Here is a 17,620-nt window from a genome sequence, read left to right as displayed (position 1 = left end):
AGCGAGACACCGAGAGAGAGAGAGAGATACAGAGAGACAGAGAAAGAAACGTATAGAAATGCAGAGAGCGAGACACCGAGAGATAGAGAGATACAGAGAGACAAAGAAAGAAACGTATAGAAATGCAGAGAGCGAGACACCGAGAGAGAGAGAGACAGAGAAAGAAACGTATAGAAATGCAGAGAGCGAGACACCGAGAGAGAGAGAGAGAGATACAGAGAAAGAAACGTATAGAAATGCAGAGAGCGAGACACCGAGAGAGAGAGAGATACAGAGAGACAGAGGAAGAAACGTATAGAAATGCAGAGAGCGAGACACCGAGAGAGAGAGAGATAGATACAGAGAGACAGAGAGAGAAACGTATAGAAATGCAGAGAGCGAGACACCGAGAGAGAGAGAGATACAGAGAGACAGAGAGAGAAACGTATAGAAATGCAGAGAGCGAGACACCGAGAGAGAGAGAGAGATACAGAGAGACAGAGAAAGAAAAGTATAGAAATGCAGAGAGCGAGACACCGAGAGAGAGAGAGATACAGAGAGACAGAGAAAGAAACGTATAGAAATGCAGAGAGTGAGACACCGAGAGAGAGAGAGATACAGAGAGACAGAGAAAGAAACGTATAGAAATGCAGAGAGCGAGACACCGAGAGAGAGAGAGAGAGATACAGAGAGACAGAGAAAGAAACGTATAGAAATGCAGAGAGCGAGACACCGAGAGATAGAGAGATACAGAGAGACAAAGAAAGAAACGTATAGAAATGCAGAGAGCGAGACACCGAGAGAGAGAGAGACAGAGAAAGAAACGTATAGAAATGCAGAGAGCGAGACACCGAGAGAGAGAGAGAGAGATACAGAGAAAGAAACGTATAGAAATGCAGAGAGCGAGACACCGAGAGAGAGATACAGAGATACAGAGAAAGAAACGTATAGAAATGCAGAGAGCGAGACACCGAGAGAAAGAGAGAGATACAGAGAGACAGAGAAAGAAACTTATAGAAATGCAGAGAGCGAGACACCGAGAGAGAGAGAGAGACAGAGAGACAGAGAAAGAAACGTATAGAAATGCAGAGAGCGAGACACCGAGAGAGAGAGATACAGAGAGACAGAGAAAGAAACGTATAGAAATGCAGAGAGCGAGACACCGAGAGAGAGAGAGATACAGAGAGACAGAGAGAGAAACGTATAGAAATGCAGAGAGCGAGACACCGAGAGAGAGAGAGATACAGAGAGACAGAGAGAGAAACGTATAGAAATGCAGAGAGCGACACACCGAGAGAGAGAGAGATACAGAGAGACAGAGAAAGAAACTTATAGAAATGCAGAGAGCGAGACACCGAGAGAGAGAGAGAGATACAGAGAGACAGAGAGAAACGTATAGAAATGCAGAGAGCGAGACACCGAGAGAGAGAGAGATACAGAGGGACAGAGAAAGAAACGTATAGACATGCAGAGAGCGAGACACCGAGAGAGAGAGATACAGAGAGACAGAGAGACAGAGAAAGAAACGTATAGAAATGCAGAGAGCGAGACACCGAGAGAGAGAGAGATACAGAGAGACAGAAAAAGAAACGTATAGAAATGCAGAGAGCGAGACACCGAGAGAGAGAGATAGAGAGACAGAGAAAGAAACGTATAGAAATGCAGAGAGCGAGACACCGAGAGAGAGAGAGAGAGATACAGAGAGACAGAGAAAGAAACGTATAGAAATGCAGAGAGCGAGACACCGAGAGAAAGAGAGAGATACAGAGAGACAGAGAAAGAAACTTATAGAAATGCAGAGAGCGAGACACCGAGAGAGAGAGAGAGATACAGAGAGACAGAGATAGAAACGTACAGAAATGCAGAGAGCGAGACACCGAGAGAGAGAGATACAGAGAGACAGAGAGAGAGAAACATATAGAAATGCAGAGAGCGAGACACCGAGAGAGAGAGAGATACAGAGAGACAGAGAGAGAAACATATAGAAATGCAGAGAGCGAGACACCGAGAGAGAGAGAGATACAGAGAGACAGAGAAAGAAAATTATAGAAATGCAGAGAGCGAGACACCGAGAGAGAGAGAGAGAGATACAGAGAGACAGAGAAAGAAACGTATAGAAATGCAGAGAGCGAGACACCGAGAGAGAGAGAGAGATACAGAGAGACAGAGAAAGAAACTTATAGAAATGCGGAGAGGGAGACACCGAGAGAGAGAGAGAGAGATATACAGAGAGACAGAGAAAGAAACGTATAGAAATGCAGAGAGGGAGACACCGAGAGAGAGAGAGAGATATACAGAGATACAGAGAAAGAAACGTATAGAAATGCAGAGAGCGAGACACCGAGAGAGAGAGAGAGATACAGAGAGATACAGAGAAAGAAACTTATAGAAATGCAGAGAGCGAGACACCGAGAGAGAGATACAGAGAAAGAAACGTATAGAAATGCAGAGAGCGAGACACCGAGAGAGAGAGAGAGATACAGAGAGACAGAGAGACAGAGAAAGAAGCGTATAGAAATGCAGAGAGCGAGACACCGAGAGAGAGATACAGAGAGACAGAGAAAGAAACTTATAGAAATGCAGAGAGCGAGACACCGAGAGAGAGAGAGAGATACAGAGAGACAGAGGAAGAAACGTATAGAAATGCAGAGAGCGAGACACCGAGAGAGAGAGAGATACAGAGAGACAGAGAGAGAAACGTATAGACATGCAGAGAGCGAGACACCGAGAGAGAGAGAGATACAGAGAGACAGAGAAAGAAACTTATAGAAATGCAGAGAGCGAGACACCGAGAGAGAGAGAGAGATACAGAGAGACAGAGAGAGAAACGTATAGAAATGCAGAGAGCGAGACACCGAGAGAGAGAGAGATACAGAGGGACAGAGAAAGAAACGTATAGACATGCAGAGAGCGAGACACCGAGAGAGAGAGATACAGAGAGACAGAGAAAGAAACGTATAGAAATGCAGAGAGCGAGACACCGAGAGAGAGAGAGAGATACAGAGAGACAGAAAAAGAAACGTATAGAAATTCAGAGAGCGAGACACCGAGAGAGAGAGAGAGAGATAGAGAGACAGAGAAAGAAACGTATAGAAATGCAGAGAGCGAGACACCGAGAGAGAGAGAGAGAGATACAGAGAGACAGAGAAAGAAACGTATAGAAATGCAGAGAGCGAGACACCGAGAGAAAGAGAGAGATACAGAGAGACAGAGAAAGAAACTTATAGAAATGCAGAGAGCGAGACACCGAGAGAGAGAGAGAGATACAGAGAGACAGAGATAGAAACGTACAGAAATGCAGAGAGCGAGACACCGAGAGAGAGAGATACAGAGAGACAGAGAGAGAAACATATAGAAATGCAGAGAGCGAGACACCGAGAGAGAGAGAGATACAGAGAGACAGAGAGAGAAACATATAGAAATGCAGAGAGCGAGACACCGAGAGAGAGAGAGATACAGAGAGACAGAGAAAGAAAATTATAGAAATGCAGAGAGCGAGACACCGAGAGAGAGAGATACAGAGAGACAGAGAAAGAAACGTATAGAAATGCAGAGAGCGAGACACCGAGAGAGAGAGAGAGATACAGAGAGACAGAGAAAGAAACTTATAGAAATGCGGAGAGGGAGACACCGAGAGAGAGAGAGAGATATACAGAGAAACAGAGAAAGAAACGTATAGAAATGCAGAGAGGGAGACACCGAGAGAGAGAGAGAGATATACAGAGAGACAGAGAAAGAAACGTACAGAAATGCGGAGAGCGAGACACCGAGAGAGAGAGAGAGATACAGAGAGACTGAGAAAGAAACGTATAGAAATGCAGAGAGCGAGACACCGAGAGAGAGAGAGAGATACAGAGAGATACAGAGAAAGAAACTTATAGAAATGCAGAGAGCGAGACACCGAGAGAGAGATACAGAGAAAGAAACGTATAGAAATGCAGAGAGCGAGACACCGAGAGAGAGAGAGAGATACAGAGAGACAGAGACAGAGAAAGAAGCGTATAGAAATGCAGAGAGCGAGACACCGAGAGAGAGATACAGAGAGACAAAGAAAGAAACTTATAGAAATGCAGAGAGCGAGACACCGAGAGAGAGAGAGAGATACAGAGAGACAGAGGAAGAAACGTATAGAAATGCAGAGAGCGAGACACCGAGAGAGAGAGAGATACAGAGAGACAGAGAGAGAAACGTATAGACATGCAGAGAGCGAGACACCGAGAGAGAGAGAGATACAGAGAGACAGAGAAAGAAACTTATAGAAATGCAGAGAGCGAGACACCGAGAGAGAGAGAGAGATACAGAGAGACAGAGAGAGAAACGTATAGAAATGCAGAGAGCGAGACACCGAGAGAGAGAGAGAGATACAGAGAGACAGAGAAAGAAAAGTATAGAAATGCAGAGAGCGAGACACCGAGAGAGAGAGAGATACAGAGAGACAGAGAAAGAAACGTATAGAAATGCAGAGAGTGAGACACCGAGAGAGAGAGAGAGATACAGAGAGACAGAGAAAGAAACGTATAGAAATGCAGAGAGCGAGACACCGAGAGAGAGAGAGATACAGAGAGACAGAGAAAGAAACGTATAGACATGCAGAGAGCGAGACACCGAGAGATAGAGAGATACAGAGAGACAAAGAAAGAAACGTATAGAAATGCAGAGAGCGAGACACCGAGAGAGAGAGAGACAGAGAAAGAAACGTATAGAAATGCAGAGAGCGAGACACCGAGAGAGAGAGAGAGAGATACAGAGAAAGAAACGTATAGAAATGCAGAGAGCGAGACACCGAGAGAGAGAGAGAGATACAGAGAGACAGAGACAGAGAAAGAAGCGTATAGAAATGCAGAGAGCGAGACACCGAGAGAGAGATACAGAGAGACAAAGAAAGAAACTTATAGAAATGCAGAGAGCGAGACACCGAGAGAGAGAGAGAGATACAGAGAGACAGAGGAAGAAACGTATAGAAATGCAGAGAGCGAGACACCGAGAGAGAGAGAGATACAGAGAGACAGAGAGAGAAACGTATAGACATGCAGAGAGCGAGACACCGAGAGAGAGAGAGATACAGAGAGACAGAGAAAGAAACTTATAGAAATGCAGAGAGCGAGACACCGAGAGAGAGAGAGAGATACAGAGAGACAGAGAGAGAAACGTATAGAAATGCAGAGAGCGAGACACCGAGAGAGAGAGAGAGATACAGAGAGACAGAGAAAGAAAAGTATAGAAATGCAGAGAGCGAGACACCGAGAGAGAGAGAGATACAGAGAGACAGAGAAAGAAACGTATAGAAATGCAGAGAGTGAGACACCGAGAGAGAGAGAGAGATACAGAGAGACAGAGAAAGAAACGTATAGAAATGCAGAGAGCGAGACACCGAGAGAGAGAGAGATACAGAGAGACAGAGAAAGAAACGTATAGACATGCAGAGAGCGAGACACCGAGAGATAGAGAGATACAGAGAGACAAAGAAAGAAACGTATAGAAATGCAGAGAGCGAGACACCGAGAGAGAGAGAGACAGAGAAAGAAACGTATAGAAATGCAGAGAGCGAGACACCGAGAGAGAGAGAGAGAGATACAGAGAAAGAAACGTATAGAAATGCAGAGAGCGAGACACCGAGAGAGAGAGAGATACAGAGAGACAGAGGAAGAAACGTATAGAAATGCAGAGAGCGAGACACCGAGAGAGAGAGAGATAGATACAGAGAGACAGAGAGAGAAACGTATAGAAATGCAGAGAGCGAGACACCGAGAGAGAGAGAGATACAGAGAGACAGAGAGAGAAACGTATAGAAATGCAGAGAGCGAGACACCGAGAGAGAGAGAGAGAGATACAGAGAGACAGAGAAAGAAAAGTATAGAAATGCAGAGAGCGAGACACCGAGAGAGAGAGAGATACAGAGAGACAGAGAAAGAAACGTATAGAAATGCAGAGAGTGAGACACCGAGAGAGAGAGAGATACAGAGAGACAGAGAAAGAAACGTATAGAAATGCAGAGAGCGAGACACCGAGAGAGAGAGAGAGAGATACAGAGAGACAGAGAAAGAAACGTATAGAAATGCAGAGAGCGAGACACCGAGAGATAGAGAGATACAGAGAGACAAAGAAAGAAACGTATAGAAATGCAGAGAGCGAGACACCGAGAGAGAGAGAGACAGAGAAAGAAACGTATAGAAATGCAGAGAGCGAGACACCGAGAGAGAGAGAGAGAGATACAGAGAAAGAAACGTATAGAAATGCAGAGAGCGAGACACCGAGAGAAAGAGAGAGATACAGAGAGACAGAGAAAGAAACTTATAGAAATGCAGAGAGCGAGACACCGAGAGAGAGATACAGAGATACAGAGAAAGAAACGTATAGAAATGCAGAGAGCGAGACACCGAGAGAAAGAGAGAGATACAGAGAGACAGAGAAAGAAACTTATAGAAATGCAGAGAGCGAGACACCGAGAGAGAGAGAGAGACAGAGAAAGAAACGTATAGAAATGCAGAGAGCGAGACACCGAGAGAGAGAGAGAGATACAGAGAGACAGAGAAAGAAACGTATAGAAATGCAGAGAGCGAGACACCGAGAGAGAGAGAGATACAGAGAGACAGAGAAAGAAACGTATAGAAATGCAGAGAGCGAGACACCGAGAGAGAGAGATACAGAGAGACAGAGAAAGAAACGTACAGAAATGCAGAGAGCGAGACACCGAGAGAGAGAGAGAGATACAGAGAGACAGAGAAAGAAACGTATAGAAATGCAGAGAGCGAGACACCGAGAGAGAGAGAGATACAGAGAGACAGAGAGAGAAACGTATAGAAATGCAGAGAGCGAGACACAGAGAGAGAGAGATACAGAGAGACAGAGAAAGAAACGTATAGAAATGCAGAGAGTGAGACACTGAGAGAGAGAGAGATACAGAGAGACAGAGAAAAAAACGTATAGAAATGCAGAGAGCGAGACACCGAGAGAGATACAGAGAGAGAAACGTATAGAAATGCAGAGAGCGAGACACCGAGAGAGAGAGATACAGAGAGACAGAGAGAGACAGAGGAGAGACACTCAGGGCATGGACACAATGGCGGAGTCAGGATTCTCAGGTAGGAGGGGCAACCCCTCCAGCAATGGAAAATGATAGAGGAGTTGTTAGTAAGCAAGGAGTTGTTAGTAAGTAAGGAGTTGTTAGTAAGCAAGGAGTTGTTAGTAGGCAAGGAGTTGTTAGTAAGCAAGGAGTTGTTAGTAAGCAAGGAGTTGTTAGTAAGCAAGGAGTTGTTAGTAAGCAAGGAGTTGTTAGTTTGTAAGGAGTTGTTAGTGAGTAAGGAGTTGTTAGTAAGTAAGGAGTTGTTAGTAAGCAAGGAGTTGTTAGTAAGCAAGGAGTTGTTAGTAAGCAAGGAGTTGTTAGTAAGTAAGGAGTTGTTAGTAAGCAAGGAGTTGTTGGTAAGTACGGAGTTGTTAGTAAGTAAGGAGTTGTTAGTAAGTAATGAGTTGTTAGTAAGTAAGGAATTATTAGTTTGTAAGGAGTTGTTAGTGAGTAAGGAGTTGTTAGTAAGTAAGGAGTTGTTAGTAAGTAAGGAATTATTAGTTTGTAAGGAGTTGTTAGTGAGTAAGGAGTTGTTAGTAAGTAAGGAGTTGTTAGTAAGTAAGGAGTTGTTAGTAAGTAAGAAGTTGTTAGTAAGTAAGGAGTTGTTAGCAAGTAAGGAGTTGTTAGTAAGCAAGGAGTTGTTAGTAAGCAAGGAGATTGTTAGTAAGTAAGGAGTTGTTAGTAAGGAGTTGTTAGTAAGCAAGGAGTTGTTAGTAAGTAAAGAGTTGTTAGTAAGTAAGGAGTTGTTAGTAAGTAAGGAGTTGTTAGTAAGTAAGGAATTATTAGTTTGTAAGGAGTTGTTAGTGAGTAAGGAGTTGTTAGTGAGTAAGGAGTTGTTAGTAAGTAAGGAGTTGTTAGTAAGTAAGGAGTTGTTAGTAAGTAAGGACTTGTCCCTTGCTTTTAATTCGACACGTGTGCGACGATGGCATAGCCATCGATCGAGGGTCGAATTGCGAACCGCGTTGTTAGTGATCGGCATCGCGCTCGCTGAAGGTGTCGATGCCTTCAGGGAAGTCGTGTGCTGTGTATACGCAACTGCGCACAATTCTGTGAGCCACTTATAACTCCTTTGCCGTTACTATTGCCAATTATGGACTCAGACTATTTTCCTATCATCTCGTAGAGTCCCTGGCACGTAATAATATGCTACACAGTGGCAGTGGGGGTCGCAAAATGCTGATTTATTACTAATAAACCCCAATTGATCGGATCGAAATGAGAGATTTCGATTGGATCATTGGGGGGGGGCACGTGCCACCCTAACCCCCCCACTTGCTCCGCCAGTGCCATAGTGTAGTGTATAGTGTAGTATATAGTAGTATAGTGTAGTGTACTAGTATGGCACACCGCTGTGTTGGAGAGCCAAGCCACAACATTTACAATCTGGCTTGGCTCTCCAACACACAGGTGTGCTGTACTAGTACACTACACTATACACTCCACTATACATTAGTGCTGTACTAGTACACTACACTATACTTTAGTGCTGTACTAGTACACTACACTATACACTACACTGCTACACACTACACTATACATTAGTGCTGTACTAGTAACGAATTGGCACGTTCTGTTTACGTGACAACCCTTATTAATTGGCTGTCGGGTGGTGGCGGGTTGAACGACACATTTATATATTTACGCGATTGAACCCAAAAAACCTCATGTATGATAAACAGAGTCAGTTCAATTTGTTGTTGTCATTCATTGGCGTTGACAATGACCGGTGGATTTCGATTTAAAGCTTTCGTGACTGCAGGGATTCATATTCTTGGTTCTTTCGGTAAAGTCACTCAGAAGGGAGAGATTCGTTCATGAGGCTATCCACATATACAGAGACAATTTCAACCGAGAAGATGGATTCTGGCTTAGCAATCATTGGAAGGATTTGATAAACCATTTCGGGTCTTAATTGATTGCGTTCACGCTTACGGTGACTTTCAGACCGCATTCCATTCTCTTTCTAGCTCCCCCCCCCCTCCTCCTCCGTTCCGAGCACAGATGGACTCGTCCGTCTAAACAACCGTCAGTTGCTGTCCGTGGTGCTAACGTTCAGAAAAAACGGCCACTTCTTTCAACATTTCCTTGCTGTGGTTTTCACACCTGATGACGATTGCTTGTGTTGCAATCGAAACGTCGTGATCATTTCATTGTTTTATATTTGTATTATTATCATTATTATTCATTTCCCCTTCTACGTGACTTTACCGAAAGAACCAAGAAAAATGACCGTTGGGCCCGCACCGTCCAGCAGTAGCGCAGGAGCAGGGCGAGCACCAGCAGCAGCACGTAGGCCCCCACGATGGCGGCGAGGAGGGCGGGCAGAGGGAGCGGAAGAGACCAGACGTTGGGTGCGGCCGTGACCGCGTAGAAGGTGACGGGCTGGGGTTGCATCACACACACACAGACACACACACAGAGACACACACAGACACATACAAAGATCCCCCGCATAGCCTTAACGGACTGTAGCGGCAAGTGCTGTTAGCGAGCAGCACCTATGAAGGCCGGAACGGTACACGAGGGGGTGGGTGGCCAGCGCCACGCCCGACCGCCTTTGTCTCCCCCAGTGGCGATGTTTACTACACACCGCACCAGGTACTCATTTGAGGCTGAGTCGACCTCCTAGGGGAGGCCCGGGACCGGTTCAGATAATCGTCACTGCTGGTGTTGGCCGCGAGCGGGAATCGAACTCGGGGTCGCCGGGTTCGTAGCGCAGCGTAGCGCTAACCGCTACCACTATACACACACACAGACATACACACGCACAGACATACACACATACACACAAAAAGACAAATATCCCCCATCGTAGCCTCAGCAGGCTGCTGGGGCAAGTGCTGTTAGTGAGCGCCTATGAAGGCCGGCTGCCTTTGTCTCCCGAACGGTGATGTTTACTAGCAATACAATGGCCGCCTCTTCAGCACCGTAGTCGTGAGGCACGTCAGCTCTCCGATTTTACGTTCACGTGCAAATTCCATCTCTAGCCCCGCCCACTTACGCCCATCTAAAAACCTACATAAGCTCTCGTTGCAGCGGCTCTCCCGCTATATTTCTCCTGCCTCAGCAGTTCGCCTGCTGGATTTTTTTCACCTGAAGACGATTGCTTGTGTAGCAATCGAAACGTCGTGATTTAAAAAAAAAATATTTTTCTTCTTCTACCTACGCGACTTTACCGAAAGACCCAAAGAGTGAGAAATCCTGCAGTCACGGAAAGCTTCAGGTCGAGATTTAAGCACCGAGATCGTTTTGGATTATTTTGCCGCTACAAATGCCCATTTGATGATAATGATGATGATGATAGCCACTTTATTGAGCTGATATCATTTAGCGATGGCCAAGTCTGCTTCTGAAAGATTAGTTAATTAGCTCGGCGGGCTTTACCTGGTTAGATTAAACCGTGTTTTAGAAACGAGCATTGAGATTATTTATATTATTTTGCTGCTATACATTTCTGGGTGGTGATGATGATGATATCAGCCACTTTTTTGAGCAGCTATGATTTAGTGACAGCCAGATTTGTTGCCTGATAATGCTGGTTGTAATTACTGGCAAAACGTCCTACTCAGATTGCAAATCTCGTGGGTTTACTCTCCAACACACCGGTGTAGTGCTGTACTTGTGACGAATTGGCATGTTATGTTAACTTGACAAACCTTACAAATGGGCTGTGTTGGGTGGTGGCGGGTTTAACAACACATTTATATTTACGCAATTTAACCCAAACAACCGTATCATGGATTAAGATTAGTTTGCTGCTATGAATGTCCACGTGATGATGATATCAGCTACTTTGTTGAGCTGCTACAATTTAGTGACGGCCAGGTCGCTTGTCTGAAAAGAGCTAAACAGAAGCTGAGTGTGGCCTTACACCTGGTAACATACAAAATAGTTTAGTGGGCAATGTTAATCTGAGGGCAATGTTAGTCTATGGGCAATGTTAGACTATGGGCAATGTTAGTCTATGGGTAATGTTAGTCTATGGGTAATGTTAGTCTATGGGCAATGTTAGTCTATGGGCAATGTTAGTCTATGGGTAATGTTAGTCGATAGGCAATGTTAGTCTATGGGCAATGTTAGTCTATGGGCAATGTTAGGATATGGGCAGTGTTAGTGTATGGGCAATGTTAGTCTATGGGTAATGTTAGTCTATGGGCAATGTTAGGATATGGGAAGTGTTAGTCTAAGTGCAATGTTATTCTATGGGGAATGTTAGTCTATGTGTATTGTTAGTCTATATGTAATGTTAGTCTATGTGTAATGTTAGTCTATATGTAATGTTAGTCTATATGTAATGTTAGTCTATGTGTAATGTTAGTCTATATGTAATGTTAGTCTATGTGTAATGTTAGTCTATATGTAATGTTAGTCTATATGTAATGTTAGTCTATATGTAATGTTAGTCTATATGTAATGTTAGTCTATGTGTAATGTTAGTCTATATGTAATGATAGTCTATGTTAGTCTATATGTAATGTTAGTCTATATGTAATGTTAGTCTATGTGTAATGTTAGTCTATATGTAATGTTATTCTATATGTAATGTTAGTCTATGTGTAATGTTAGTCTATATGTAATGTTAGTCTATGTGTAATGTTAGTCTATATGTAATGTTAGTCTATATGTAATGTTAGTCTATATGTAATGTTAGTCTATATGTAATGTTAGTCTATATGTAATGTTAGTCTATATGTAATGTTAGTCTACGTGTAATGTTAGTCTATATGTAATGTTAGTCTATGTTAGTCTATATGTAATGTTAGTCTATATGTAATGTTAGTCTATATGTAATGTTAGTCTATATGTAATGTTAGTCTATATGTAATGTTAGTCTATATGTAATGTTAGTCTATGTGTAATGTTAGTCTATGTGTAATGTTAGTCTATATGTAATGTTAGTCTATGGGTAATGTTAGTCTATATGTAATGTTAGTCTATACGTAATGTTAGTCTATGTGTAATGTTAGTCTATGTATAATGTTAGTTTATATGTAATGTTAGTCTATATATAATGTTAGTCTTATTGTAATGTTAGTCTATATGTAATGTTAGTCTATATGTAATGTTAGTCTAAGTAGCTGGTATCGGTTAACACGAGAACCGCTTTCCAAAAGTAATCGCTAAAACTAAATGTCACTAAAGCGTTACTCACCGCCATTCACGCGGCGACGATCTTCTGCCGAGAGTTCAAACGGAAATGGAGCGAAGATAAAACTGAACAAACAAAAACAAGTTCTCGTTAACTTAAACAAAATATATATCGTGAGTTTAGTTTGTTAACTTACGCGACCCAGGCTTTGCCTAGGTTGCGTGTGACTAGGCCGCCATTGGTGGCGGTGGTGGTTGCCATGGAGACGCGGGGTGGACGCCGACTCCCTCCCACCCCCCCCCTACACCGCACAAAGCTTCCTTCTCAGCGAGGTTTAGGCTCGAACGGCGATCGATTCCCCGCCGATTAAGAGACGGAGAGGGCTTGGGATTGGGTTAATCGGCGGCGGTGGCGGCCGATGGCAGCGGATGCCGACGGATTGATCGCGTTACGCTTTTAAGCGGATTAGCCGACTCCGAGCCGCCCCGGATCATGGCGGCGGTAGCGTCGCCATGGAGACGTCGGGGTGGTGCGTGGGGGGGGGGCGTCGCCTTGGAGACCGCGGGGGTGGGTAGGGGGGGGCGTTGCTACGCCCGTGACGTCACGCACGCGCGCGACTAGAGGAGGGGGGGGGAGGGTTGACGTCACGCGCCCAGCTGAGAGAAGGTGTCGTGACGTAATCGTATCTTCACGCAGTCATAGCTATTGCAATATGACGTCATGTATCTATCAGAATAGTTATACTGCAGCAGGAGGAATCCGATGAGCTATAAAGCTATATTTCTAAGATCCCAGATGGTCCAGTAGGAGGCACGCGATGTAAGAACGTGACAACATCAACAAACAATACAAAAACAAAGGTCCCCCGTGTAGCCTTAGGGGCCGTCCATAAATGACGTCACGCACCTAGGGGGGGTGGTCAGACATTTATGACGATATGTGACGAGTGGGGGGGGGGTTGAGAAATGTGACGTCACATCAAAATGCGCAACTTTAAATAAATACAGACAACACGTTCTATTTAATTAAATAAACTTTTTAATAAATGTTTTCTCCTACAACATCAGAGTGCAGCGCCACATTAAATACGCACTACAATGACAATAGTTCAAAGCGATTTGAACCATTTTTCTTTTTTTGGGGGGGGGGGGGGGGGCAGAGCTTTGTGACGTCATATTTGAGGGGGGGTGTGACGCCGTGGACGTCGAGTGACGAAGGGGAGGGTCAAAAATCGTACAAAATCTCTATGTGTTTCTATGTGTATCTATGTGTTTCTATGTGTATCTATGTGTATCTATGGGTCTCTATGTGTATCTATGGGTCTCTATGTCTCTATGTGTATCTATGTGTTTCTATGTGTATCTATGTGTATCTATGGGTCTCTATGTGTATCTATGGGTCTCTGTGTGTATCTCTGCGGGTCTCTGCGTTGTGCCTATGGATCTCTATGTGTATCTATGGGTCTCTATGTATCTCTATGGGTCTCTATGTTTATCTATGGGTCTCTATGTATCTCTATGGGCCTCTATGTGTATCTATGGATCTCTATGTATCTCTATGGGTCTCTATGTTTATCTATGGGTCTCTATGTATCTCTATGGGTCTCTATGTGTATCTATGGATCTCTATGTATCTCTATGGGTCTCTATGTTTATCTATGGGCCTCTATGTGTATCTACGGGTCTCTGTGTGTATCTCCACGAGTCTCTGCGTTGTGCCTATGGATCTCTATGTATCTCTATGGGTCTCTATGTATCTCTATGGATCTCTATGTATCTCTATGGGTCTATATGTATCTCTATGGATCTCTATGTATCTCTATGTGTCTCTATGTGTATCTATAGGTCTCTATGTATCTATGTGTCTCTATGTGTATCTACGGGTCTCTATGTGTATTTATGGGTCTATGTGTATCTCTATGTGTCTCTATGTGTATCTATGGGTCTCTATGTGTATATATGGGTCTCTATGTATCTATGTGTCTCTATGTCTATCTCTATGGGTCTCTGTGTATCTATGGGTCTCTATGTGTATCTATGGGTCTCTATGTGTATCTAAGGGTCTCTATGTGTATCTCTATGGGTCTCTGTGTATCTATGGGTTTCTATGTGTATCTATGGGTCTCTATGTGTATCTATGGGTCTATGTGTATCTATGGGTCTCTATGTGTATCTATGGGTCTCTGTGTATCTATGGGTCTCTGTGTGTATCTACGGGTCTCTATGTGTATCAATGGGTCTATGTGTATCTATGGGTCTCTATGTGTATCTACGGGCCTCTATGTGTATCTACGGGTCTCTGTGTGTATCTATGGGTCTCTATGTGTATCTCTTTGTATATCTATGTGTACCTATGTGTCTCTATGTATCTCTACGGGTCTCTATGTGTATCTATGTGCCGCTGCGTGTATCTCTTTGTGTATCGTCCAGCTGCCGTCATCTGTGATGGCCAGGTGAGGGCTTGCTGACGCAGGTGCAGCACGGCAGCTCAGCAACATGAACGATTGTTACGTTTGAGTGTCACAGTGCCCGTCCGTTCGTTTTCGGAGAACAATTTGGGGGGCATGAGGTGGCGCGATGACGTCACGCGTAACAATAGAGACGTCGCGCGTCACAATGGAGACGCCACGCGTGACAATGGAGATGCAACGCGTAACAATAGAGACGTCACGCGTAACAATAGAGACGTCACGCGTGACAATAGAGACGTCGCGCGTGACAATGGAGACGTCACGCGTAACAATGGAGACGTCACGCGTGACAATAGAGACGTCACGCGTGACAATAGCGACGCACATCCGGCGACCATTGAGGAAGTAAATAAATAATGAACGGCGCCACAGCGCCGAGTGCGCATGCGCGCGCCACGTCCACTTCGGACTCGGAGACTCAGTGCGCGCATGCGCAGTGCGGGGCAGGATTCAGCACCAGAGACAGCGACATGGGTAATGGTGGTGGTGATGATGGTGGCGATGATGATGGTGGTGGTGATAGTGGTGATGCTGGTGGCGATGATGATGGTGGTGGTGATTGTGGTGGTGGTGGTAGTGATGATGGTGTTGGTGGTGGTGATGGTGGTGGTGGTAATGGTGGTGATGGTGGTGATGGTGGTGATGATGATGGTGGTGGTGATAGTGGTGATGCTGGTGGCGATGATGATGGTGGTGGTGATGGTGGTGGTAATGGTGGTGATGGTGATGAAGGTGGTGATGGTGGTGATGGTGGTGATGATAGTGCTGGTGTTCATGGTGGTGATGACGGTGGCGATTATGGTGGTGTTGATGGTGATGGCGGAGGTGGTGGTGTTGATGGTGATGGCGGTGGTGATAATCGTGGTGATGGTGATGATGCTGGTGGTGATGATGATGGCGGTGATGGCGGTGATGGTGGTGATGGTTGTGATGGTGATGATATTGGTGATGGTGGTGATAATCGTGGTGATGATGATGACAGTGGTGATGGTGGTGATGATGATGATGGTAATAACGGTGGTGACAGTAGTCGTGATGGTGGGGGGTGATGGTAATGACGGTGGTGATGCTGGTGGCGATGATGATGGTGGAGATGATGATAGTAATGACGGTGGTGATGGTTGTCACGGTGATGATATTGGTGATGGTGGTGATGATGGTGAAGGTGGTGGTCGCGGTGATGACGACGATGATGATGATAATAATGATGGTGATATGGGGAGCGGTGGTGTAGTGGTTAGCGCTACGCTGCGCTACGAACCCGGCGACCCGAGTTCGATCCCCGCTCACGGCCAACAACACCAGTGATGGATTATCTGATCCGGTCTTGGGCCTCCCCTAGGTGGACTCAGCCTCAAATGAGTTACCTCGTGTAGCGGTGGCGATGGTGGTGATGTGTAGTAAACATCGCGACTGGAGAGACAAAGGCGGTCGGGCGTGGTGCTGGCCACCCACCCCTTCGTGTGCCGTTCCGGCCTTCATAGGCGCTGCTCGCTAGCAGCACTTGCCACAACAGTCTGTTAAAGGCTATACGGGGGAGCTTTGTAGTTGATGGTGATAATTGCGGTGGAGATGCTGGTGACGGCGGCTCTAAGCTCATGCGTTAGGGTCTCGTGTTAATTAAGCAGGGATTTTGCTCTGGCCTAATTCCGTAATCGCTTAAGATTGTCAAAGCAAACTGCGTGAGTCTGTGTCTGTGTCAAAAACATACAGACTCACACAGACACAGAGACACACAGACCCGCGCAGAGACACGCAGACACACAAAGACACATACAGACTCGCACAGAGACACACAGACTCACACAGAGACACACAGATCCACAAAGAGACACACAGACTCACACAGACACACAGACTCACACAGGGACACAGACTCACACAGAGACACACAGAGTCACAGATACACACAGATCCACAAAGAGACACACAGACTCACACAGAGACACACACAATCACACAGAGACTCATACTCACACAGAGACACACAGACTCACAGAGAGACACACAGACTCACACAGACACAAATTCACACAGACACACAGACTCACACAGCGACACAGACTCACACAGAGACATACAGACTCACACAGAACCACACAGACTCACACAGATACACACAGATCCACAAAGAGACACAAAGACTCACGCAGAGACACACACACAATCACACAGAGACTCATACTCACAAAGAGACACACAGACTCACACAGGGACACAGACTCACACAGAGACACACAGACCCAAATTCACACAGACACACACAGGGACACACAGACTCACACAGGACAAGAGACACACAGACTCACACAGAGACACAGACTTAAAGTCTCTTCCCCTCATCTCCCCCCTCCCTCCTTCTTTCCCCCTCCCCTCCCTTCATCTCCCCCTCCCTCTCCTCCTCCCTTCTATCTCCCCCCTCCCCTCTCTTCTATCTCCCCCCTCCCTCTTCTCCCCCTCCCTTCTATCTCCCCCTCCTCCCTCCCTCTTCTATCTCCCCCCTCCCTCTCTTCTATCTCCCCCCTCCCTCCCTTCTATCTCCCCCTCCCTCTCTTCTATCTCCCCTCCCTCCTTCTATCTCCCCCTCCCTCCCTTCTATCTCCCCCCTCCCTCCCTTCTATCTCCCCCCTCCCTCTCTTCTATCTCCCCCCTCCCCTCTCTTCTATCTCCCCCCTCCCTCCCTTCTATCTCCCCCCTCCCCTCCTTCTATCTCCCCCTCCCTCCTTCTATCTCCCCCCTCCTCCTCCCTTCTATCTCCCCCCTCCCTCTCTTCTATCTCCCCCCTCCCTCTCTTCTATCTCCCCCCTCCCTCCCTTCTATCCCCCCTCCTCCTCTCTTCTATCTCCCTCCTCTCTTTCTATCTCCCCCCTCCCCTCTCTTCTATCTCCCCCCTCCCTCTCTTCTATCTCCCCCCTCCCCTCTCTTCTATCTCCCCCCTCCCCTCTCTTCTATCTCCCCCTCCCTCTCTCTATCTCCCCCTCCCTCTCTCTTCTATCTCCCCCTCTCTCTCTTCTATCTC

The 17,620-nt window shown here is 45.7% G+C and overlaps 1 protein-coding gene across 5 annotated transcripts in view; it reads right to left on the bottom strand.

Moving 5' to 3' along the window:
* The window catches only part of LOC116937036 (uncharacterized), a 37,488-nt gene extending 24,821 nt beyond the window's left edge, over positions 1-12,667 (bottom strand). For all 5 annotated transcript variants that reach the window (XM_076063589.1, XM_076063588.1, XM_076063590.1 and 2 more), the window contains exons 1-2: positions 12,195-12,667; positions 9,287-9,424 (exon numbers count right to left, since the gene is read on the bottom strand). In XM_076063589.1, the coding sequence (XP_075919704.1) occupies positions 9,287-9,424; positions 12,195-12,200 (144 nt within the window). In that variant the 5' untranslated portion in view covers positions 12,201-12,667. The remainder of the gene's footprint in view (positions 1-9,286; positions 9,425-12,194) is intronic.
* Positions 12,668-17,620: the final 4,953 nt, after the last annotated feature.

This window comes from Petromyzon marinus, unplaced genomic scaffold (genome assembly GCF_048934315.1).
Source record: "Petromyzon marinus isolate PM22_M1 ecotype Great Lakes invasive population unplaced genomic scaffold, UKy_Petmar_22M1.pri1.0 PM_Scaffold_160, whole genome shotgun sequence".
NCBI lineage: Eukaryota > Metazoa > Chordata > Hyperoartia > Petromyzontiformes > Petromyzontidae > Petromyzon > Petromyzon marinus.
The sequence above is the reverse complement of the archived record's forward strand: the minus strand, read 5'-3'. Positions and strand labels throughout refer to the sequence as shown.